Raw genomic sequence first — 24,905 nt, 5'->3', positions numbered from 1 at the left:
GATTAGAACCCAGATCCTTCTGCCTCCCGGGCCCGTTCTCCGTCCCCTAGGCCTCACTGCTTCCTCTCCTCTGCATCTGATCAGAACTACCACAACCGACCCGATGTTCACTGTGCGTCTCTAACATTTCTCTTCACTCCGCTGCATCACCGGAGCCCAAGAACTGACTCCAAAACACCCTCCCGCCTCGAGTCGTAGCATATCACTTCTCATACATTGTCTCTACTCTCCCGGGAAAGTGAACAAACGAAGGAAAATGAAAGTTCCCTCATCCCGCAGAGCCCTAACAACGAGTGAAGTCTGTCTGCAAGGTCCTGTGACCTTCGAGCAACGATAAGGGACTCCGTACAGGGCGGAGAGCACGAGGGAGTAGGATCGAACTGCGCCCTAAACAACGTTCCTTATCGTTGCTTGACGTCGCGCAAGGTCTCTTCTGGACCCCCTTTGCCTAAAGCCTTTAGAGGCGTGACGTCAAATCCCAGCCGTGTTTCTGGAGCTTACGAAAAGTCCTAAACAATTACCCCGCAGCGTAAAATCCCCAGTTTTGTGACGTTAAGGGAAAAAATTCTTCAACGGCAGCCTCGCCATCCCTGTGGGATGAGGCTACCGGGCACTCGAAGGGAAAATTAGGTCTTCTCCAGCGTTCCAGAGAGGAGCTCATGGGTTGTTTCCCGATTAGATGACCAACTGATGAATGGGAAAGAAACATTACCACATTAATGCAACCCCAAATGTGATTGCTTTAGAATGGAGCAGAAAATTCTAGCTTGTCGACACCCTCGAGTAGCCATTCAAAAAGAATTCTGACGAGCACAGGGAGTCCACGTTCTACGGGGCAGAGAATGCCGCCACAGACGATGTTAGAAATTTTTAATATAATTATCATTATATTTACTGAACGCTTACTGTGTGCAGAGCACTGGACTAAGCGCTTGGAAATTATCAATGGCGGTAACAGACTTTTCTTCCGGAGAGTTTAGGTTATCATCCTATTAGAATACTGGTTTGAGACTGACTTTAAAGTGAAAATTTGTTGGGTATGCGTCCAACAGAATGAAACGTGCTGCATTTCAGCAGGAGTCCACGGTAAAAGGATAAGAATAATTGTGGAATTTGTTAAGCGCTTCCTGCGTGTCAGGCACTGTACGAGCGCTGGGGTGGATACAAGCCGATCGGGTCGGACCCAGTCCCTGTCCCACGTGGAGCGCAAAGTGTTAATCCTCATTTCACAGATGAGGAAACTGAGGCACGGAGAAGTGAAGCGACTCGCCCGAGATCACACAGCCGACAAGGGGCGGAGCCGGGATTCAAGATTAGGTCCTTCTGACTCCCGGAAAGCAGTTGGGATTATTGCTTTGCCATAAATATCTGCTCCTTCTCATAAAATGCTTGCATTGAAACTTTGGTGCTGACAATTAGGAAGCTAAAGAGCTTCAGGTTCTTCTCTTATCCCCTTTCCAAAATACCAAATTAGAAAACTTGTGTCCTTAGAGCATTTTGAACAGACGCAGTGGAGTTAATCAGTAAGGATCCAGGCTGAGCCCGATTCTCCCCCTGCCCAGGAGTTCGTGGGGAAGATATTTCCCACCCATTCCAGTAGATGCCTTTATTCTGCATAAATTGTAAATTCCTTGTAACTATATGGTACTCTCCCAAGCATCTACTACAGTGCTCCGCATACGGTAGGAGTTCGATAAATAGCCTTGATTAACTAACAGATCCCCGGTCTGCATCCCAAATATTTGCAGTCAGGGTCTATAAGCTACACGGCGCATGACCGACCAAAATTCTGCACGGCATTTTCCACGGTAAAATGCCCATTTTAGCGTACTTGGGCTTTGGGCCGAGGTGCCCCAGTGATGCCATTTAATTTCAAGCCACGCGTGGCTCAGTGGCAAGAGCACGGGTTTAGGAGTCAGAAGTCATGGGTTCGAATCCCGGCTCCGCCACCTGTCACCTGGGTGACTCTGGGCAAGTCACTTCACTTCTCGGCACGTAGGTGACCTCCTCTGTAAAACGGGGGTGAAGACGGTGAGCCTCACGTGGGACAACCTGATTACCACTTAACGTCTCTGTGCCTCAGTTACCCCTTCTGTAAAATGGGGATTAAGACTGTGAGCCCATGTGGGACAACCTGATCGCCTGATCACCCTGTATCCTCCCCAGCGCTTAAAACAGTGCTTTGTACATAGTAAGCGCTTAATAAATGCCATCAACATTATAAATATATATATATGTGTGTGTATATATATATGTGTGTGTGTGTTATGGGGATGGGAGGGAGGATAAATGAAGGAGTAAGAACATTCATTCATTCATTCAATCGCATTTATTGAGCGCTTACTGCGTGCAGAACACTATACTGAGCGCTCGGAATGGACAACTGGGCAACAGAGAGAGACGATCCCAGCCCAACAACGGGCTCACAATCTAAAAGGGGAAGAAGCACAACAAAACAAGCAGCCAGGCATCAATGCCATCAAAATAGAGAAACAGAATCATAGATCTATACACGTCACTAATAAAATGGAGTAATAAATAAGAGCAAAACCAAACAAGCAGTCGGGCACGAAAGCCATCAAAATCGAGAAATAGAATCCTAGAGAAGCAGCGTGGCTCAGTGGAAAGAGCCCAGGCTTGGGAGTCAGAGGTCGAGGGTTATAATCCCTTTTATCATTATTATTATTGTTATTCTAATCCCGACTCCGCCACTTGTCTGCTGTGTGACCTTGGGCAAGTCACTTCACTTCTCTGTGCCTCAGTTACCTCATCTGTGAAAACGGGGATTAAAAAAATGGGAGCCCCACGTGGGACAGTCAGACTACTCTGTACATACCCCAGCGCTTAGTACAGTGCTGTGCACATAGCAAGCACTTATTTCTATTCATCGCTACTGTTTTTGTCCATCCGTCTGCCCCGATGAGACCTTGAGCCCGTCAATGGGCCGGGCTGGTCTCTCTCTGTTGCCCAACTGTCCATTCCAAGCGCTCAGTCCAGTGCCCTGCACCTAGTGAGCGTGCGATAAACACTATTGAACGAATGAATGAAAACACCATAATTCTCATCTCTACACATCACTAGTTAAACAGAGTAACCGATCATCTCTTCATTCGATCGTATTTATTGAGCGCTGAACTGCGTGCAGAGCGCTACGCAGAGGAGAGGCAAGCGGTGCGGGGAGGGGAAGGGGGGTAATAACAATAATGTTGGTATTTGTTAAGCGCTCACTATGTGCAGAGCACTGTTCTAAGCGCTGGGGGAGACACAGGGAAATCGGGTCGTCCCACGAGGGGCTCACGGTCTTCATCCCCATTTTCCAGCTGAGGTAACTGAGGCCCAGAGAAGTGAAGTGACTCGCCCACGGTCACACAGCTGACCAGGGGCAGAGCTGGGATTTGAACCCATGACCTCGGACTCCAAAGCCCGCGCTCTTTCCACTGAGCCACGCTGCTTCTCTGGAGAGGGGAGAGGGGAGGAGCCAGGCAGGGGGGAGTGGGAGAAGAGGAGGAGCGCGCAGTCAGGGAGGGCTTCTCGGAGGAGGCTTCTCGCTCCCCTGCCGCCTCAGTTCCCCGCCTTGGCCACCGGGTGGCGCTGCCGGCCGAGAGCGGCGCGGGCGGGGCGGTCGCCCGGGCGACCGGTCGCCCGGGTGACGGAGCGGCGGCCGTTGCCACGGCGACCCCGCCGATGCTGACGGCTCGGAGCCCCGGGGCAGAAGCGAGCGGGTGGGTCACCGTCCTGCGGGCCGAGGTCGGGGGGGGGAGGGAGAGGAGGGAACCCCTCCCCCCCCACCACTCCCCCGACGGATCCCCTTGATTGCTATTAACTTGTCTTGTTTTTACCTGTATCTGTCTTGTTACCCTGTATCTCCCCCATAATAATAATAATAATAATGTTGGTATTTGTTAAGCGCTTACTATGTGCCGAGCACCGTTCTAAGCGCTGGGGTAGACACAGGGGAATCGGGTCGTCCCCCGTGGGGCTCACAGTCTTAATCCCCATTTTACAGATGAGGGAACTGAGGCCCAGAGAAGTGAAGTGACTCGCCCACGGTCACACAGCCGACAAGTGGCAGAGCTGGGATTCGAACTCATGAGCCCTGACTCCAAAGCCCGGGCTCTTTCCACTGGGCCACGCTGCTTCCCCAGCGCTTAGAACAGTGCTCTGCACAGAGTAAGCGCTTAACAGATCCCGACATTATTATTTTTGCCCGTCCGTCTCCCCCGATTAGACCGGGAGCCCGTCACTGGGCCGGGCTGGCCTCTCTCAGTTGCCCACCTGTCCATTCCAAGCGCTCAGTCCAGTGCCCTGCACCTAGTCAGCGCTCAATAAATACTATCGAATGAATGAATAACCCTCTCTGGACTGTAAGCCCGCCGTGGGCAGGGATCGTCTCTCTTTAGTACCTGTCAGCTGGGTGACTGTGGGCGAGTCACTTCTCTGTGCCTCCGTTCCCTCATCTGTGAAATGGGGATGAAGACTGGGAGCCTCCCGTGGGACGATCAGATGACCCGGTGTCTCCCCCAGCGCTTAGGACGGTGCTCGGCACATAGGAAGCGTTTAACAAATACCAACATTATTTAGTACTGTATTGTAGTTCCCGAGCACTCAGTACAGTGCTCTGCACACAGTCGGCGCTCAAGAAATACGATCGAATGAATGATGGCCCCGCCCCGGCACCTCCATCCCCAAAGACCCCCCCCCCCCCCCCAACTCAGCCGGGATGCTCCAGCCCGGAGAGGTCGCCTCCCCGCTCACTTTGGTGCCAAAGGGGAGCTCACCTAGGAGGGAGGGAGGGAGGGAGAGACAGAGACAGCGTGTATGTGTGTGTTTGTGCCTGTCTCTGTCTGGTAGGGGGAAGGAGCCTTGTCTCACCTCCGAGCCAAGACCCAGCCCACATCAGGCCTAGCGCTAACCTTCTGACTGGGCCTCCATCCCCCCTGTCGACCCCTGGCCCGCATCCCGCCTCTGGCCTGGAACATCCTCCCTCCCTAATCCGACAGACGACCGCCCTCCCTCCCCTTCAAAGCCTTACTGAAGGCCCAGCCCCTCCAAGAGGCCTTCCCAGACTAAGCCCCACTTTTCCTCACCTCCCGCTCCCTTCTGCGTCTCCCCGACTTGCTCCCTTTGCTCTTCCCCACTTTCAGCCCCTCGGCACTTACGTACCTATCTGTCATTTATCCCTTTGCTCTTCCCCCCACCCCGGCCCCCAGCCCCGAAGCACTTGTGCACGTATCTGTCATTTCATCTGCTTGTTTTGATGTCCGGCTCCCCGTTGTGGGCAGGAAATATCATCGTTTATTGTTGTGCTGTACTTTTCTAAGTGCCTAGTACAGTTCTCTGCACACTGTAAGCACTCAATAAATATGATTGAATTAATGAATGAAGCCAAGAAGGCAGGTGGGAAGAGAGAGAACTTCACGGTGGCATGTCAAGAGTTGGTTCCACTCACCAGGCCTGCACTGGGGGTCGCGGGGGGAAGTTCCCCACCTTCTCTCAGCACAAGTGCTCAGTAAATACAATTTTCTCCACCAGCCCCTCACTAAAGACTATCACGTCGTGTGGTACGGTGCCCCTTTCGATTCCGGGAGGTGGAGGGGAGGGAGAGAGACGAATTATCCGGATCGTTAAAGTGACGGACACATTTTTCGCCGAATTTACGGAGGTCCGGAGCGCTGCGAGAGCTCCGGGAACCCAGGAGGTGTGCCAAGAACACTTCCCACTTTCTAGAGGTCCGTATTGCCCCGGCGTCTTCTGGGCTCTGCTGAATGTCTCTTGCTGCTAAGATTCTTTAAAGTTATTCGTTTTTCAAACAGTTGCAGGACCAGGTGTTTAACACAGTGCTCTGCGTGCAGTAAGCGCGCAGTTTGAACTGCAGTTACGTGAATCCACCTCTTTTATCTTTCCCTTTCGATTCAAATTTGCACAGGGTAGCGGCGGTATTTTGCAAATTCTTTTTAACTCCAGCTTCTGTCTAAAAGAGTGCCATGCTCTATGGGGAGCTTAATAAACCCATGTTGTTGACCAACTCACGATAGACTTCCAACTGTAATTCAACAATTCTCTCCTAGGACTGTGACCTTCTAGAAATTTGGGGGTTCAGGAGTTGAATTGTCATTCGGAAGCAAGACATTATCAAATATGGAAATACTCTTCCCGGCACATTAAAGGATCTAAATGCTAATTATGCCGTCTGAATTTGCTTTGGGATATATCCGAGCGTTTATTTTGGAACCGTGAATTCCGAGGGCCCTTTGCCATTTTTCATTTTGACACCAGTCTTGGAGTAAAAGCCCTCTTTTGAGGTAACGTGAACCTAATTTGTTGAAAAGGAAAAGATCGGCGAGGTTTCTCCGGTGAAGTCTAGTGACTCTTGGTTGTCAAAAAGAGATGATGGCTCATGATGGTTCCCAAACTCAATCGTTAGTATTTATTGAGCTCTTACTATGTGCAGAGAACTGTACTAAGTGCTTGGGAGAGCTGCGACAGAGATAGAACAGAGACAGAGATAGAACGGAGATAATTGGAAGACATGTTCCCCGCCCATAAGGAGCTTAGGGCAGGGAGGAAAGCCAAAAACAAGAATTAGGAAGTTGCGTTGATACGCTTTACCTTCAGAGGATAATTTAAAAAAAATTAAATAACTGTAAATTTTACTTACCCTCCGTGAGGCTTTGCAGATCAATCCCCATCCTGTCTCAGCCACCTCAATCCATAGTACGTATGCAGAGAACCGTACTAAGTGCTTGGGAGAAATCAATAATTGATACTCATGATCCCTACCCTCAAGGAGGATGCAATCTAACTGAAACAGACGCTACAATAAACTATAAAAATCAAATCACCGAAATAATATAATACATTATAAATTTCAATGATATTTAATCATTATAATAAATATCATGAATATGATACATTACTGAATTGAACCGTTCCCTTGAGATTGTGGTGTTTTTACTGGTTATTGATTTACCTATCCTCTCTTTTGTGGTTTATATTTACTAGTAAATACTTTAACCACAGTTTATTTGACCATGTAAGCCTGTTTGACTTTTCCACAGGATTACAATCTCTTTAAGGACAGGGTTCATATTAGATTCATTTTCCATAGGTTCTTCAAATACATCGATAGTACAGTACGCTGCATCAAGTAGATACTTCAAAAACATGGTCAGGGAAGATGATGATATTTCCTGAGGTCCAGGAAATTTAAAATCGTTTTCATTTCATTTATTAAGGTCCCGTAATAAACTCCTGCACACATTTTAAAATGGCAGTCCTGGGGCCAACCCCCCCCCCCCCAAACCTCTCGGAGGGCTGTCCCTCTTGACATTTATCATCACTGGTTGTCCTGTACCAGAAGCAGGGTGCCTTAGTGGAAACAGCACGGATTTGGGAGCCAGAGGTTGCGGGATCTAATCCCGGCTCCTCCACTTGTCAGCTGTGTGACTTTGGGCAAATCACTTCACTTCTCTATGCCTCAGTTACCTCAGCTGTAAAGTGTGAGCCCCATGTGGGACAACCCGATTACCTTGTATCTACCCTAGTGCTTAGAACAGTGCTCGGCACATAGTGAGTGCTTAACAAATACCGTCATTAGTGTTGTTATTAATCTCCCCAACTTTTCTTTTACATCCCTAATCTTCCTAATAATATCATTGTCATTATTCTTTTTATTCATTTATAATAATAATTGCAGTATTTAAGTGCTTCCTATGTGCCAGGCACTGTCCTAAGCGCTGGGGTGGATCCAAGTTAATCAGGTTGGACACAGTCCATGACCCACGTGGGGCTCACGGTATTAATCTCTATTTTCCAGTGAGGTAACTGAGGCCCAGAGAAGTGAAATGACTTGCCCAAGGGCACACAGCAGACCAGTGGCAGGGCTGGGATTAGAACCCAGACCCTTCTGTCTCCCAGCTCTGTGCTCTTCCCACTAGGCCATGCTGCTTGTATCTGTTAAGCACTTACTATGGGTCAAGCACTTGACGAAGCGCTGGGGTAGATACGACTTGATAAGATCGGACACGGTCCCCGCTCCTCTTGGGCGTCACGGTCTAAGTAGCCGACCGGGGGCTTCTCACCCGTGAATTTCCCCCACATCCTCTCGGACCTGCCGGTATTTTCTGCCCGCACAACGTGCTGGGATGACAAGTTCCTCATTGTATGAAGATGTGTTGCTTTCACAAAAGACTAGATGTCCCATCCTAAATGTCTTCGTCGGTCACTCGCCCCATGGGAGGGAACCTGAAGCAGCACGGCCTAGTGGACAGAGAATAGGGCTGGGAGTCAGAAGGCCCTGGATTCTAATCCTGGCTCCATCACTAGTCCGCTGCTTGACCTCGGGCAAGTCACTTCACTGCTCTGGGGCCTCGGGTAACTCATCTGGAAAAGTCGGGGATGAAGACCGTGAGCCCCATGTGGGACATGGACTGTGTCCGACCTGAGATCCAACCCCAGGGGTAAGTTCAGTGCCTGCCACACAGTCAGCACTTAACAAATGATATTAAAAAACAAAACTGGGTTGGTTCCTTGAGGTCCCCTCCGGCTCTGTTGGTCTAAACTTTAGGAAAAACTGCCCCAGGAAGGACTCTCCTAATTGGACTTTGAGGGTGTTAGCACAAAACAGGGATTCGACAAAAAATAGAGATGACCAGTACCCTGACCTTGCTTTCTTTTTTCATTAGGAGTTGGATCATCCATATGGTCGTAAATATGGAGAAAAAAAAGAAAACGGAAACCCAAGATGGACCACCTAAAGAGAATAAAATGCCTTTCAGCGAAGCACTGATAGCGTACCAGTAAGTGTACATTCTGAAGTGAAAAAGTTTCTGACTGAAGTGTCAGTCAGTGTATGAACTCACGATTAAATCCACCGCCCTCCAGAAACAGGAAATGGTATCAAGGAGTCTCTAATTCCATTCTCCTCATGCCAACAAAACTCCCATGAATCTGACTGAAGAGGTTTCTTCTCCAAAGGAAATGTATGGAATTCACTCTTCTCAGCTTTGGTCGGTTAACGTTAAGAATGGTGTGGGGGGGATTCTTTTAAAAATAAGATATTTCCTTGGCTTTTGGAGCGTTGAATAAAAGCGGAAAGCTCTTCAGAAACATCATTAAATGGCCCAGAATGTGGAGTTTATGATGAACCACAGTCCCGCGGGTTTAGTGAGAGTTATAAAATCCCTTTCCCTCCAAAGGTAATCGAATTAGGCTTCAATAGAGGAAGGAGCTGAGGTCAGCCCAGCTTCCAACAGAATCCAAGTGGCTAATTGGGGGCTTGGGGTGACGTGATTTAGTTGGAGTGCTGGAGTCCCCGCATAGTACAAGCTTCCTCCGCTCTCCTTCAGGTTTCTCCTCCCTTCTCTCTCTCTTTTAATGGTGTCTGTTAAGAGCTTACTATGTGCCAGGCACTGTACTAAGCGGTGGGGTCGAGACAAGACAATCAGGTTGGACCCAGTCCACGTCCCACCTGCGGCTCACCGTCGTAATCCCCATTTTACAGCTGAGGTAACTGAGGGACGAAGACGTGAAGCGACTTGCCCAAGGCCACATGGCAGGCAAGTGGCAGGGCCGAGATTAGAACCCAGGTCGTTCTGATTCTCAGAAGGAGTCTGAGAAGAAGTCCAAGGACTCCGAACTGGGATTCTTCGGGACACATCGGAACATTCACGCGCCTCCGAATTGGACCGCTTAGCTTGGGTGTCCTGGGCCTGGAATTAGCGTAGACCCGGAGCAAACATCCTCGAGATACATTTGGACCCGATTGGCTCTCCAAAACCTGTTCCAATCTGGACCCACTCTCCGATCAGACTTATTGCTGTCATTATTATGATTATTACATTTTTTAAGCACTTACTATGCGTCAAGCAGCGCTCTAAAAGCTGAGGTAGATAGAAATCGATCAGATCGGACACAGTCCCTCTGCCACATGGGGCTCAGAGCTCAAGTAGGAGGGAGGACAGGTATCCCCATTTTACAGATGAGAAGTCTGAGCCATTGGAAAGTTAAATGACTTGCCGCAGGTCACACTGCAGGCAGCTGGCAGAACCGGGTTTAGAACCCAGGTCCTTGGACTCCAGCCCCGTGCTCTTCCCACTAGGCCCTCCTGCTTCTCGGCGGTAGCTGTTGTAGTCTACTGGAATCTGAAGTCCCAGATTAATCTGAGAGTAGGGCATCTCCATTAGCTCTTCCAATAATTCCAAACGATTCCATCTGGGTTTCTCTTCAGCATCGAGATAAAGGAAGAGGCGATAGAACAACTTTTGGTTCAAGTAAAAAAACTTAAAGAAAAAAACCTAAAGTCCCAAGAAAGGGTGAGTATTCTATTTAATATGCACGTTTCTTAAAGACTTTAAAATGCCTTTAGAACTCCATTGATTGACTGTCCATCCAAGCGACATTATTCACCTTATTTTGGAAGTTAATCATGATTTCAAGCCCCATTGATCAAATCTCTTCCACCTTGAGGCTGGTGTTTGCTATTCTCACAGTGGAAACTATACGTTTTAGTCATTTAGGAGTCTGAAATGTAATCTCAACATCTACCACCCTTATTCAACTGAAGTATGACACTACTTTTTTTTTTATTATATCTGCCTTTCCTTCTTTTCCTTTTTCTTTAAACTTTGAGTGGCTTTCAACGTGGGGTATTTTGGGTACCAAGAGTCCCCAGACTTATTGATACTTCTTCTAAGAGGGCTTTATAATGTCAAACAAGACTAGTGAGAAGAAAAGCAATTCCTTGGTGGTAGCTCATTAATGGGTCTCTATTCTCTTCTCTTGGGTTATACTGGTCCTGGCTTGTGTAAATAAACAAATAAAAAGCCAGGTCCACTTTATCAGGCACAAAAAGATAACAAAACTTCCTCGTTTTGGCCTATGAGAATGAACCCAGTGAACATCCCCGAGTTACTTTACAAGCACTTTGGGTTTGGTCAAACTCGGAGTGCACTTTGCCAAACTCTTTTTTCCTTCATTTTAAAACCAGTGTGTAATCTGAGGGTCATCTTATCCACCTGCTTCCAATTAATTTAAACTGAATTCAAACTATCGCTGGTAGGAATTTGATGGCAGAAGCTTTTTTAAGGCTGTGCAGAAGTCATAGTTTTTCAAGAGGAAAATTCCAGAGACCCTCAAAAGAATAATATTTAGTTCAAAATTCACATCTTGAGACTGTAAACATAGAGAACCGTGTTTCTTCTCCAAGTCTAGAAAAAGATAAATGAGGGGTTTTGTTTTAGTTTTTCAAACTAGCGCTGATGGGGGAAATGTGTTTTGTCTGTTTTTTTACCTTAGGAAAATTGACTAACAGCAGTGCAGTCTGATTAGCTTGAAAGGAGCCCCAGAAATCAATTAACCACCATTTATTCAAAATCTACTTGGTCCAAGCGTTTTCCATTTCTTCAGATGAAAATGGAAAAGGCTGGATTTGAAAAGTGTTCTGTCAGCAATGCGGTGGTTTGGCAAAGGGATTTTCCATGAAAAAACCAAAAGCGATTCCTTCTTTTCAGAGTTATTCATTTCCAAGCAGTTTTGGTTCCATCCATCCAGAGTCATTTCAGGTGCCCCCCCCCCCCCCCGCGATTTTATCTTTATTTGAAGATGAAGTAAGATCCGGGTCTTTTCTGTGGTAAAAGGATTTTTTGTTGCAGGGGTTGAGGTACGTAAAAGCAATGTTTTATATTTTCCAAGCATTTGAACCTCATCACAGGGACATAAAACCTACCGTATCAAGAAACTGTAGGATTTCTAAGGGTGGATTAGAAGCTAGCTGTGTCACAGTATTAAGATAGAAAATGGATCAACGGTATTTATGGAGCACTTACTGTATGCGGAGCACTGTACGGAGTACTGGAGAGAATACAATACAGCAGAACGGGCAGACACAGTCCAAAAAGTCCTTTCTTTGCCCCAGAAAGGAAAAGCGTATGACCCAGAGGTAAAATTGGAGGCTGACTTAAAAGAACAGAGGCTCATTCATTGAGTCGGGCGAAACGGTTCTTGAGTTACAACTGTAACTCACAACCACACAGTAAACACTCAATAAATAGGCTTGATTGATCCCAACTGTCAGAGCGCAAAGACACACGAGTCAGCCTTTGCCTTCAAGGAGGTTGTACTTCAATTATATTTCCTCCTTAAGTGGATTCCCGCGTCTCTTTTCCCATCAACTCCTCCAACTTCCCTCGAAATAAACTAAACTTTGAAGAGGAGGGCAAGACGGCAGTGAGGGTCAAACGACCAGTGAGGTCCAAACGATCGTCTGCGAACGTGGAAGGGAGACTCACCGCCAGATAGCTTGACTAGGCAAGTACCGTGGAGAAGAATGGATATTAACAAGGCGAGCAGTTGCTGAAAGAGTTTAGCTGGGGAATCCTAGCAGGGAGTGCAAACAAAAATGTCAGAGATAAGGAGGGACAAGCTCAAAAAAAAACAAAGCTTTGGCCTTCCGAGGAAAAAAAAATGGTGCGCAACGGACAATGTAGCCTTCGGGAAGAGTTAGCTCGTTTGAGGCAGAAGCTTTAGGAAGAACGTGACACCAAGAAGCAGGATTCGAAACAGTATCTGGCACCAATGACAGACCGGGATGACATTTGTGTCTCAACCTCCCCCACAGTGCCCCACCCCCAAGGGTCACCTGCCCTCACCCCGTATCCCCCACCATCCTAAGAGGCACTCACTATTTTCCCCCCGCCCCCGGCTACAGTTCCTGAGAGAGAGGAGGGCACCCACCGAAAAATAGAGACGTAATGCAAACGGGGGAAGGCAGAGAGGGAGCTCCTTGATTTTCATTTCCCAGAAGCCATAGAAGTTGTAAACTGGCCCCTTCACTTGGGCGGGCGGTGAATGGAACTGTCGGTTGGGCATCGATCTCAAGGGTCAAGTATCATCAGTAGCGTTATTGCTAAATCTGAACTTAGAGTCATGTCAAAAAAAACCCGATTTTTTTTCTTTTTTACCAATGGGATACTTCTTTCGATGGGCGATCACATTTAGAAAAACGTACACAGTCCAGTCCAAACAGAGTTCGATCATTATTTCATCTTAGAATGAACGCCTAAAGAAAGAACAGCTGTGGCATATCAAGAATATACTAGGCAAAATGAGAGACGAGGAGAAGAAGTTAGAACACGAGCCGATTGTAACGAAGGAAGAAATTGAAGAAGCCATGAAAGAAAAATGGCGATTTGTCAAAGACCAGGAAAAGAATTTGGAAGGTAGGTTAATGGTTAGGTGACATGGTCCAAGTGACATTTTATTTAGTGGATTTATATAGTGTGTTATCTCTGAAGAGCACCAGGCTCTGCTAAAAGAATTTTCAAATAATGAACACTGCCTCAGACATTCTAAGCGCATATGATAAATTTTATGCGGACTGTAGAAGCCTTTTGAACAACACCATCGGTGTTTACAATTAGGTAAATCTGGTCGCAGATAGTGACCTGTAGACGTACTTGAGATGATAAGTGGCGTGGCTTAGTGGAAAGAGCCCGGGCCTGGGAGTCAGAGGCCGTGGGTTCTAATCCCGGCTTCGCCACCCGTCTGCTGTGTGACTTCGGGTGAGCTACTTAACTCAGTGACCTCATCTGTAAAAAATGGGGATTAAAACTGTGAGCCCCACGTGGGACAACCTGTATCTACTTCAGCGCTTAGAACAGCGCATGGCACATAGTAAGGGCTTAACAAATACCATAATTATTATGATTATTATGAGGAGCAATAGATATTTTACAGTGACTGAACCACGCAAATTTGTAGCTGAGGACCTGGGGCATTAAGGAAATGCGAAGAAAAAATTACCGGAGCGGTCGCTCAGCCCAGTTAATCATTTATAATGGTTACAACTTAACGGCGTTTAATAGCTGCATTCCTCCATCCCCCAACGTATTTAATACGAATCGGAGAAAAGTGTTCTGCACTCATGAGCAGCATATGATGCCATTTCTCCATTCAAGGAAATAAACTTTTCAGAAAACTCTATCAAAGTAACCTTTCTCAAAAGAAAATTGTCACGCGCTTCGGGATGACTTAAGTTGTAACCAGCTACTGCCCACGGGCCTGATCTCAAGAATAATGAATAATACATGTCATTTAATCCATTATACAAAATCGGGCCAATCCTTTAGACAAAAACCTTAGTTTCCAGAGCAAGACTCCGAAATACAACGGCTCCCAGTTAGCGGGGCCGAACAGGACAGTTATCTGCTATTCTTCCTCAGTCACGGGCCAGCACACGCTTATCGGCTCTGTCAGCAGCGAACTGTGACAGAATCTTTGAAATGTGAGTTCCAACCGAGAGTCTCAGATTGGAAACTTAGAAGCACAAAACGATCTTTTGGGCAGCTAGCAAGACTTGCCCAGGCCTCATGCTAACAAAAGAGAAGAAAAAGGCACTTTCTGATCTGGTCTTCGTAGGAAATGTTCATTCCCTTGCTTTGATTAAGAGTTTGCCCTCTTCCAGTCCGTTGATCTGAAGCTGCCAAGGATGAGCCGTCCTTATTTTCTTCCAACAGACATGCGCGTGCGGGTGGAGAGTGCTGAGAAAAAATACATTCAGAAACGCAGCGAGAAGGAATATTTGGAGGAATACAAGAACGTGGGGAGCAAAAAACATGCCAACGAAATCTCTTCCTTAGAAAATGAGATCCAGATCATCAAAAAAAATACAGAAAAAATGATAGGTCAGTGGTCCCCAAGTCAGTTCTGGTACGGGTGGGCGAATGCGTGCAAGCCAAGGGTACATCGCTGCGACAGATTCTCTGACAGTGTGGTCAGCCGCGGTGTCATCTTTGATCTGAAGAACAACCCAACAGGAGTGTGTTTGCGTGGGTGTGAGACACAAAACTGTCCACGTTCAGGTGCTACTGACTGTAAAATTCACTTATGGGTGTGTAAGCTGTGTTGAGAAAGTCACAGGCAAATGAACCGAACGAAATCATTTGTTTCAAACCCTTCAGACGGCACTGAATTCACACATTTCTAATATTTTTGACAGGGATGAACCGTTGAATCGCCCTCAGGCTTATCAAGTTTGGACTGAAAGAGCTTGTTGGTTACAGGGCCTAATAATACTAATAATAATGTTGCCATTTGTTAAGTGCTTACTATGTGCAGAGCACTGTTCTAAGTGCTAGGGTAGATACAGGGTCATCAGGTTGTCCCACGTGAGGCTCACGGTTATTCCCCATTTTACAGATGAGGTAACTGAGGCACAGAGAAGTGAAGTGACTTGCCCACAGTCACACAGCTGTCAAGTGGCAGAGCGGGCATTCGAACCCACGACCTCTGACTCCCAAGCCCGGGCTCTTTCCACTGACTCACGCTGCTTACTTCTAGGGCCATGCAAAATTTAAAAAAAAGCACTCAAATGTGTTCTGAAATCTTCATGTCAGGGTATTTTTAGATTTGTCTCATCAGAAAACAGCCTGGCTCCCTCAAGCGCCGTGTCCCCGTCCCAGTTTGACCCAATCTTGATGTTCGGCCTTGGGTATTTTCCCCTCGGCAGCCACGACGGTCCCTTCTCAGCCAGCCCGGGACCCGTACGCGGTATCTGTCATCTCCCCCAAACCCAGCGGGCATTTCAAAATCTCTCTGTCATCAGCAACCACTGACGCTAGGCCAGTTTCCGGGAACAGAGACCCTGAGCCGGCAAGAAAGAAGATTGTAATCCCACCAATAGGGCGAAACCACTGGCTGCTCTTTTCCTCAATTTCCCCGGGATTATTTTTCTCTTGGCCAAAAAGCTGTACAATTTTCTGGTCTCATTTCGCAAACAACATCACAGAACCAGATAAGTCACGGCTCCCAGAGGTGACCCGGCCTTTTAATAGTTCACTAGGTTATTGAACACAGGAGGCCGTGGAAAAGATGAATCTTACTCGGCGTTCTAGTCAGCAGTTACCTACTCTTCAACGAACTCCTTCTCATTTCTATTCATAAATAAAGGTCCGGTGAAAGAGTATGGAAATGGGCTCCCGCTAGACAGGGAAAGAGAACCTTTCCACTCTGGGAGCTGGGACTCCTAGTTTGAAAAAAAAATGAATATAAACGTGAGGCTCCCGCCCCTTGCTCACGCCCTCCTTCCTTCCTGGAACTCCCCCGGCCTTGCTATCCAACAGACCAACGGTCTCTCCATCTTCAAAGTCATTCTAAAATGACATCTCCTCCGGGATCTGCCGCTCTTCTGCCGTGTGACCTTAGGCGTGTCACCGCACTTCCTTATGCTTTGATTTCCCGATCTGTAGAAGCGGCGTGGCTCGGTGGAAAGAGCCCGGGCTTGGGAGTCTGAGGTCATGGGTTCGAATCCCCGCTCCGCCACTCGTCAGCTGGGTGACCGTGGGCGAGTCACTTCACTTCTCTGGGCCTCAGTTCCCTCGTCTGGAAAATGGGGATGAAGACGGGGAGCCTCACGTGGGACGACCTGATTACCCTGTATCCACCCCAGCGCTTAGAACATAGTGAGTGCTTAACAAATACCAACATTATTATTATTATTAGAACGAGGATTAAACACCTATTCTCCCTCCCCCTCAGACTTTGAGCCCCATGTAGAATGGAAACTGCATCGTATCTCTCCCCGGGCTTAGCACAGAGCTTGGCCCAGAGTGAGTGCTTAAACACCACAACTGTTAATCAACATTAATGCTGCATTTATGTTTATTTCTTACCTACTCTATGACTTAAGCACTGACAGAGGTACATATTCCCCCCCTTTCCTTCTCGCTTTCCTTCTTTCTCCATTTATCAATTTAAAGTCTCTCTCCCCAGCTGACTTGGAAAGTCCATGAGGGCAGGGACTCACGTCTGCTTAACCCTTCCGCACTCTCCCGAGCTAAGCCGCTTGGTACTCACGGTATAGAGCTCGATTGCAAGTAGGAAAATGGGGGCAGGGAGGTAATCGAAATGAATACCACCGTCACTCCTGTCACACACCATTGGAAAAGAAGCAGACTTTATGGAAAATGGCCTCCGTGTTTGATTTCTACCTCTGTGTGAGTTTGAGAAGCTGCCTGGTGGAAAGAGCCCGGCCCCGGGAGTTAGACGGACCTGAGTTCTAATCCCGGCTCTGCCACTCGTCTGCTGGGCGACCTTGCGCGAGTCACTTCACGTCTCTGGGCCTCATTTTCCTCATCTGTAGAATGGGGATTAGGACTGTGAGCCCCTCGCGGGACAGGGACCGGGTCCAATCCGATGAGTTTAGTACAGTGCCCGGCACATAGTAAGTGCTTAACGAACCCAGTTTTTAAAAAAGCATCTTCTGAGCGAAGAACTCTCTGCTAAACGCTGGGGAGGGAAAGGCAAAAGCAAGACTCACTACCACTCCCCTCCGGAAGCCCCAGCCTAATGGGGTGGACGGAGCAAGCTTATAAATAGTGGGTGCAAGAGGAAGAAAAAAGGGTTATAACAGGAAGTAGTTCAAATGTATCAGGATGGGCATAGCTGAATAACCAATAACTAGCTGAGGATCCACATAAAACACGCGCATGTGCTGAGGATAGACAGCGGCTTAAAAAGTCGAGCGCGGTCCTTATCCCTAATCTACTTTAGCGTCCGTCTCCCGCTGCAGACTTTAAGCTCCTCGTGGGCAAGGGCCACGGCTCCCAACTCCGCCGTAGCGCACTTTCCCAAACGCTTAGTACAGCGTCCTGCCCGCTTGTGGCTGGTTGTCTGACTGATTGCCCGAGGGTTGCATTTTCCATTTTTATGAGAATTCATACTTTCTCCCAGCTGCTCTCAATTCACGGAGCTGTGATGGGTCCGCAAGGGTTTGGTGGCATTTTTCTGAGTTGGAACGCGCCTCCTCCGAGCCAGGGACTGTCACAACTTTCCCACTGCAGAACCCTCCTCCTGCAGCCAGGAGAAATCCACCTGAACTCTGAGAGGAAGGCAGAAGAGAAAAGTCCATTAGCGTTGTTCTGTGAGGATTAGGATGTAAACGTTTTGAGAGCAAACACTAAGCAGGTTAGAGGATATTGTGCACTTTGCGTGATTTAGAGTAAGAGGGTTAGTATTTAATGGCAGGGAGGAACACCCGGTGTTTTATGGATCCTCTCAGAAAAAGAAAACCCACCCTAGCCAAGAGCACGGAACATTTTTTTCTTCTTTTTTTTATGGCACCTAAATATGCCAAGCACTGTACCAAACTCATCAGACACAGTCCACGTCCCACGTGGGGCTCACAGTTTTCATCTCCAATTTACAGGTGAGGTAACCGCGGCCCAGAGAAGTGACTCGTCGCCCCAGGTCGCACAGCAGATAAGTGGCGGGGTAGGGATCAGAACCCGGCTTCGGAGGACTGTGTGACTTGAGGAGGAAAATAGGCCGTCTTGATCAAATCCGTATCCCGGCCTAACCCCGTGGGCTGGGATGGGGGTCGACGACGGGAGAAAGATCCTGAGGTGGTTACGCTTGGTGAGGCTTTTCGCTTCTGTGAGAAGCCAGAAATGGGATGCTCCCTGATTCCCCAACGGGAGCCCCTAGCCCAGTTTTGCCATTGTGGAGGGAGCAGAGTAATACTGGAAAGAGCACCGAATGGGAAACTAATCTGGATTAGGGGACTGGAAATGCAACTGTAGCTCTGCCTCGAAAGCTGAAGCTCCAAGAGGCCCTCGTAGCGGGTGCCTCGCTCAGCGTACTTCCCAAGACAACTAATTCATCGATTTGCTCCTCCCTGGATACGTACATTCCTAAATTGCTTTGAGCACTGTTTTTCTAGAGGAAAAGGACTCAGTCGTCATAGGACTTGGTAACTTCTAGGTGAGCCCCATCTGAGACATGTGAACCATTCAGGGCTCTCTAAATCACCCACTCCCGCTGTTTTCTTTATCACTCACTTTCCTTCCGATTTCCTTATCTTTCCCTTCAGAATCATCCCTTGGTACGATTTCTCTCTCTCCCTCCTCTCCCATTCTCCCTCCCCCTTCCACTGACCGAGCATTTAACCACTAAGCAACACTGCCTTCCCTCCCAGCCCTAAAGTGTTAGTTTGTCAGTAGAGGCTAGATTTATTTGGGACACGAGTAGTCTACTACGGTGTCACAGCCATTTCTCTATAAAGACAATCACATTTCCCATTACCCACATTTGTTGAATCCACCTCGAACGAGCTAGGCCTTTTTATCACGCGACTCCGTAAGACAGCGTTCAACATAATCTGTTTCTCTTTTGGAAGAGAATTTTCGACTCACCGCGGAAGAAGCAATAAAGAAAATTGGCAGATTCACTTTGATGCAAGTGGATGACAAGAAGGAATTAGCCACCAAGGTATATCTTCAGCTTTCCCATAAACTTTCTGAGTGCCTCGCTTCAGAAGCAGAGATGGGGAATCAGGATTATGGAAGCAAGGATACACGTGGTTAGGAATACAGTTCAGGCCAAATTTCTGGTTCTGTGCTGTCGAGTCGTCTCCGATCCACAGCGATACCATGGGGACATCGCTCCCAGTTCACCCCACCTCCGTCTGCCGTCGTTCTGGTAGTGTATCCGTAGATTTTTCTGGGTAAAAATACAGAAGTCCTTCCACGCAGTCAACTTGGGTCTCCGCCCTCGACTCTCTCCTCTCCCGCCCAGCTCAGGGGAGTTTCGACTTGTAGCGATGGCCTGCCACTCTCTTGCGCCGCCCAAGCTAGGGATGGAACGGACGGGCCTGTGCTTAACTCTCCGTCCCGTGGTCGACACTGGTAGAATACTGGAAAATCTTCAGGTGCGACCCTGAGAGGGGCACGCTGAGTTGTCTTGGTTTTAATTTCCATTTGGTAACTTCTGAGCCGTAAAAACCAAAGCCAAGAAATCCTTCGTTATTAATGCAGAATGTGACTAATCCTGCTAGGCCGTGGCTCAGTGGAAAGACCCCGGGCTTGGGAGTCAGAGGTCATAGGTTCGAATCCCGACTCTGCCACTTGTCAGCTGTGTGACTGTGGGCGAGTCACTTCACTTCTCTGTGCCTCAGTTACCTCATCTGTAAAATGGGGATTAACTGTGAGCCTCACGTGGGACAACCTGATGACCCTGTGTCTACCCCAGCGCTTAGAACAGTGCTCTGCATATAGTAAGCGCTTAACGAATACCAACATTATTATTATTATTACTCTGCAGTGCAAAATTAGGCTAGTAACTTGGTAGCCCTGAAGGGGCAATTGAGCGTAAATGCTTCAGTCATTTCTATGGAGAACTAACCGATGCAGCGAAGAAGACAAATATCCCCAAACCTTTATTTTGGTGCATCTCATCTCTGCCCGTGATCGTTCTCGTGTGAAAACGCTTCATCGTTAAAACAACTTTATCTTCCCAGAAAGCCGTAAGGAGCATCGATAGAAACAGTTATACAGAGATCAAGGAAAATGACTGGCTTAAAAGAGAGGTAACTGTCCTGTCCTTTTTTGAAAAGACAAAACCCTTTCACTTCCTTAGAAGATTCCGCCCCGGCCCAGCTGCGGGGCAGGAGACAAAACAGTCTTCCTTGGTCACCTGCCTCACGAGAGGCCTGTCATTCCTCTACGTAACCCAAGTTCCTTGTGCCACAGACTAAGCCCCTTCGCTCTTTTACCGTCTTCAGTATTGAGAGGGTGAAACTCTCCAGTGGTCTTCTATTTGAAGTCCATCATTCAATCAGCCTCAAGAAAGCTGAGGGCTAATTCGCCTCAGTCCCTTTCCGCTTTTTCTTCACCTTCCCAACTTTTCACCGTCTTCGTGTGGTCCTTTAAACCCTTCTTACGCCTTCTGGAACTGAGGATCCAGAGAAAGATCCGGCACTCTAGAAAGGGTCGGCCTAGCATGGAGAAGAGAGGATAGATTTTGTCACAGTGCCGCCGCCTTAGGCCCTTTCGCCCAAGATCCCTCTGCCAATGTGGGTCTAGTGGCATTCTTGCTTGTCCTCTATCCGGCCCAACTAAGGGACGCGGCGAGAAGCATCGTTTCGCCGCCGGTGGGATCCTTTCCCATTTGAGGCCGAGAGGTTCTTTAGCTCACGGTGGTGAAACCACTCGAGATGTTGGATACGATGCCCGTGGGAGGTCCCGGGTCTCCCGGCCGTACGAAAGGTTGGAAATTCCGAGTATTTAAAAATGAAACTGGGTCACGGTCTCTCCGGGTCAGGGCCCGGTGTCCAAAGCGCACGTGGAGACAAGAAAGCCGATCCTCACTAAGTTCAGGGTCCACATCCGAGGAGAAGCAACGTGGCCTAGTGGGAAGAGCGTGGGCCTGGGTGTCAGAAGGACCTGGGTTCTAATTCCAGCTCCACCATTCGTCTGCTGGGTGACCTCGGGCGAGTCACTTCACTTCCCCGTGCTTCAGTTTGCCCGCCTGTAAAATGGGGAGTAAGGCAGTCGGCCCCATGTGGAACGGGGACCGCGTCCAGCCCGGTTATCTGGTATCTACCCCAGTGCTTAGTACAGGACCCGGCCCATAGTGAATGCTTAACAAATACCGTATAAAAAAAGTCCATTTTAAAATAAATCGTTTCAAGAAACCAAGCTCCAAGAGGGATGCTGTGAAAATCACATGTCGGCTCCCGGGTGAGGGAGTTCCACCTTAGCATTTGGCTAAAAAATAAACGACACCATTGCTCAGCCCCCTGGGGACAAACCCACCAGGGTGAGGGGGGCTGCTGGGTTGCCCACCACTGGCCCACAGCTCCAGCAGGTGCCCGCCCACCAAACACGAGAAGCGGCGCGGCTCAGTGGAAAGTGCCCGGGCTTGGGAGTCAGAGGTCATGGGTTCGAATCCCAGCTCTGCCACCTGGCAGCCGTGTGACCGTGGGCAAGTCACTTCACTTCTCTGGGCCTCGGTTCCCTCATCTGCAAAATGGGGATTAACTGTGCGCCTCAACTGGGACGACCCGATGACCCCGTATCTACCCCAGCGCTTAGAACAGTGCTCTGCACATAGTAAGCCCTTAACAAATACCAACGTCATCAAACCCCTTCCCTCTCTCGTTCTGAATAGGTTACGCTTTATAGGAAGGAGGTGGAGGAGCTGGAACTTGACACGCAGCTCTTGGAAGAAGAAAACATAAAGCTTGTCAGCGAAATGTTTGACTGCCGACTAAAGGATCTCAAAGTACCCAGGTGAAACCATCGCCCGCATACCAACGGCGCTGTAGCAGCCACGTGTGGCTGTGTTCCCTGGGTGTCGTGGGGACTATTGGGGCGGAGGGACGGGAAGGAGAGAATTCGTTCCGGTCCACGAAGCAGGAGGGGGGACGGGTGAGGGGGCAGGGTGGACGGCCGGTGGTCGTGAGGGGCGGAAGACGCCGTCCGGAGGACGGGCTCGATGCCGATAGACTGAGGAGGGCGTTTGGCTCCGAGGAACCCTGGATCGACCCTCCCCCGTTACCGTATTCCCTGTCCAGTGGGTTATTTTATTTTTTTTTTTTTTAACATAAATGGCACCTGTTAAGTGCTCACCATGTGCCAAGCACTCTACTGAGCACCGGGGTAGATACAAGCTCATCAGATCCGGAACCCCCAATCCAGTAGGAATGTGGAGAAGTCCCCGCGGGGGATACGGGGAGAAGCTGCAAGAGGGCGAAGGGACCCAGGGAATTGAGCATCAGGAGGGAACTAGAGGGGACAGCGGGGGAAGATAGAGAGCTTATTGCACAACTGGGTTACCATGGTGACCGATCTTCCTCCATCCCCTGAGGTTAGATGGAGAGGAAAACGAGCTTGGACTACAGCAGGCGGGACCGAGACGGACCTCAAACCAGTTTGGCCTCAACGGGCATTTCCTGAGGATTCTGGGGACCGTCTCTAAGGCCCCCTCGTCCTGCTGACGTCTTCACCGTTAGGCGTCCTGTCTTCCCCCACCTCCTTCTAGCTCCCGAGTCCCTTGGGGGCCACGGACCGTGTCGCGCGGTCCTCGTGGGGCTGAGTCTAAGGCTGTAGACTCGCCCTCCGGGGTGAACGAAAGCTTTAATGAAAACGAAAACGAAAAAAAAGCTTAAATGAAAACGAAAACGAGAGCCCCATCTCATCGTTTCGACCTCCCTTTCGGGGAGAGGAATAAGTTCGTCATTACGTGTGTCGTTTAGGCACTTATTTCTGACCCAGTGTGCTGGACTGGAAGATCACCCAAGAGAGAGGAGAGGTGCGATAAAACCGCATTCAGGTCGTATCAAGTCTCAGTGGAGGAGGCGACGGGAGTGGGAAAGCGGGACTCGGAGCCGGCCGCGTGGGGAGGAGGGCCGGGGCAGCCTCTGGAAACCGAGGGTGGGGGACCCTTTCTCCAAACCCAGTTGGGTTTAAAAGTTTCCCACTGGGATGAACTGGGAGCGTCCTCACGGCAATCAGACAGTGGAGAAGGGCGAAAGGGTGAGGAGGTGAAGTTTAGGAGAAATGCTATCTAATAATAGGAACGATATTTGTTTACGCGCTCACGTCAAGCACTGCTCTGAGCAGCGGGGTAGAGACAAAGCTAATCGGATTGGACACGGTCCCCGTCCCGCACAGGGCTCGCAGTCTTAATCCACATTCTGCAGACCAAGTCACCGAGGCACAGAGAAGCGACCTGCCCAACGTCACACCGCAGACGAGTGGCAGAGGCGGGATTAGAACCCAGGTCCCTCCGACTCCCAGACTAGTGCTCTGCCCGCTAGGCCAACACCCTCCTTTCTCGAAAATCCTAAAACTGAATTGTTGTCTCCTCAAATCCGATCTCTCTCCATATTTCTTTTTCCCTCCTCTGATTTTCCCTTCTTCCCTGCAGGCAGGTGGAAAACGGAACCTTTAATTCTCGGGAGTAAAATAGCCCCTTGGGACAAGGAAAGGTTGTCTTTTAAGCCGGATTCCCCGGACGCCTCCGTGGCCCCTAAAGAGGGCCATTTTTTACACGAAGGCAGTCGCTTATCAGGATCTTCTGCTTCGGGTCTCGGCTCCTTGCTCTATCAGGAGGACCAGGATTTCAGGGTAGGTTTTTCCAAGTGATTTTGTCGAGCAACCCAACCGGGCGCCGTGGCGTTCAAAGGCTGGGCCCGGAACCTCCAGGTGGGTAGTAGGCGCCACCGGCTCTCCCGGAACCCCGGGGGTTCCCGTTCCCACAGATGCCCGCTGGACACCGCGCTACTCGCCCGCCCCGAACACTCATCATCAGAAGGAATCGTTTAGCCCGCGAGTCACGGGGGGGATATAAAGCCCGGGGTCCGCACCCGTCCGGGCAGCACAGACCTTCCTCCCCTCGGCCCTTCCTCTGCTTTCAGAGTCTCGAGTCATTCCACCGGATGAGGAAACCGAGTTCTCTCGGGGAGAGTGATGCCGCGGGAAACGTCACGGGGTTAAAGGAGGTTCTGGATAAATTCACGAGAAGATGGGGCCGGCTTCCGGGTGGGCAACCGAGGAACGGTTCCTCTGGGCGTCCCCCAGCCCGGAGGCGGCCTCCTGGGCCGGGACGGACCCGACGATGGCACCGTCCTCTCGTTTTCAGGCGTCGCGGGGAGGCTGTCGAATTATTCACGCGAGTAATTATGAGGTGCAAGAGAAGGGGTGGAGCCCCACAGAGAGGGGAGAGGGAAAACCCCTCTTTACTCAGAGGCTCGGGGTGGGCCCCGGGCCGCCGTACGCCCGCCTCACCCTCTCTGTCGTCTCCAAACCGTTCCCCCAGGAATACACGGAGATGGGTTCGCTGGACGTGAAATTCATGCGCGTGGAAGGGCTGGCGATGCCCATCCACAAGGACGAGAAGGAGGTCCCGGACAGAAGAGAGTACCAAGGGCTGCAGGAGCCAGGCTGCCACATCACCCGCAGGACGGCCAAGTCGCTCCTCTAACGAGGGGCCGGGGCGCCCCCGGCCCCGCCGCCCACCGTGGACGGGATGCCACAGGAAGGATTTGAGGCTTAGCGGGGGTGTTTCATTAAAGTGCCCCAGATCCAGATGTTGAAAATCTGGGTGCGGGCCCTGCTCCGTCCCACAGA

The 24,905-nt window shown here is 49.4% G+C and overlaps 1 protein-coding gene across 2 annotated transcripts; it reads left to right on the top strand.

The window, feature by feature from the left end:
• Positions 1-3,667: 3,667 nt before the first annotated feature.
• Positions 3,668-24,905, top strand: CCDC83 (coiled-coil domain containing 83). Of its 2 annotated transcripts, XM_039915015.1 has the most exons (12): positions 3,694-3,722; positions 5,533-5,729; positions 8,685-8,798; positions 10,229-10,313; positions 13,049-13,217; positions 14,514-14,681; positions 19,172-19,263; positions 20,291-20,359; positions 21,943-22,064; positions 23,030-23,085; positions 23,704-23,903; positions 24,595-24,905. In XM_039915015.1, exons 3-12 carry the CDS (start codon positions 8,701-8,703, stop codon positions 24,757-24,759), a joined length of 1,224 nt encoding a protein of 407 aa, XP_039770949.1. In that variant the 5' UTR covers positions 3,694-3,722; positions 5,533-5,729; positions 8,685-8,700; the 3' UTR covers positions 24,760-24,905. The 2 variants fall into 2 exon arrangements, with proteins under 2 accessions (XP_028903671.1, XP_039770949.1); XM_029047838.2 differs by lacking the exon at positions 5,533-5,729 and having other exon boundaries at positions 3,668-3,722.

The sequence above is a fragment of the Ornithorhynchus anatinus genome, chromosome 20 (assembly GCF_004115215.2).
Source record: "Ornithorhynchus anatinus isolate Pmale09 chromosome 20, mOrnAna1.pri.v4, whole genome shotgun sequence".
In the NCBI taxonomy this organism is placed as follows: domain Eukaryota; kingdom Metazoa; phylum Chordata; class Mammalia; order Monotremata; family Ornithorhynchidae; genus Ornithorhynchus; species Ornithorhynchus anatinus.
Note: the sequence above shows the minus strand (reverse complement) of the source record. Positions and strands in the feature narration are given on the sequence as shown.

Excerpts from the sequence above, each read along its gene's own strand:
- CCDC83 (XM_029047838.2), top strand. The coding sequence starts at position 3,685 with ATGCTGACGGCTCGGAGCCCCGGGGCAGAAGCGAGCGG. Across the intron at positions 13,218-14,513 it reads CCAGGAAAAGAATTTGGAAG|ACATGCGCGTGCGGGTGGAG; the intron begins GTAGGTTAATGG and ends TTCTTCCAACAG. Across the intron at positions 14,682-19,171 it reads AAATACAGAAAAAATGATAG|AGAATTTTCGACTCACCGCG; the intron begins GTCAGTGGTCCC and ends CTCTTTTGGAAG.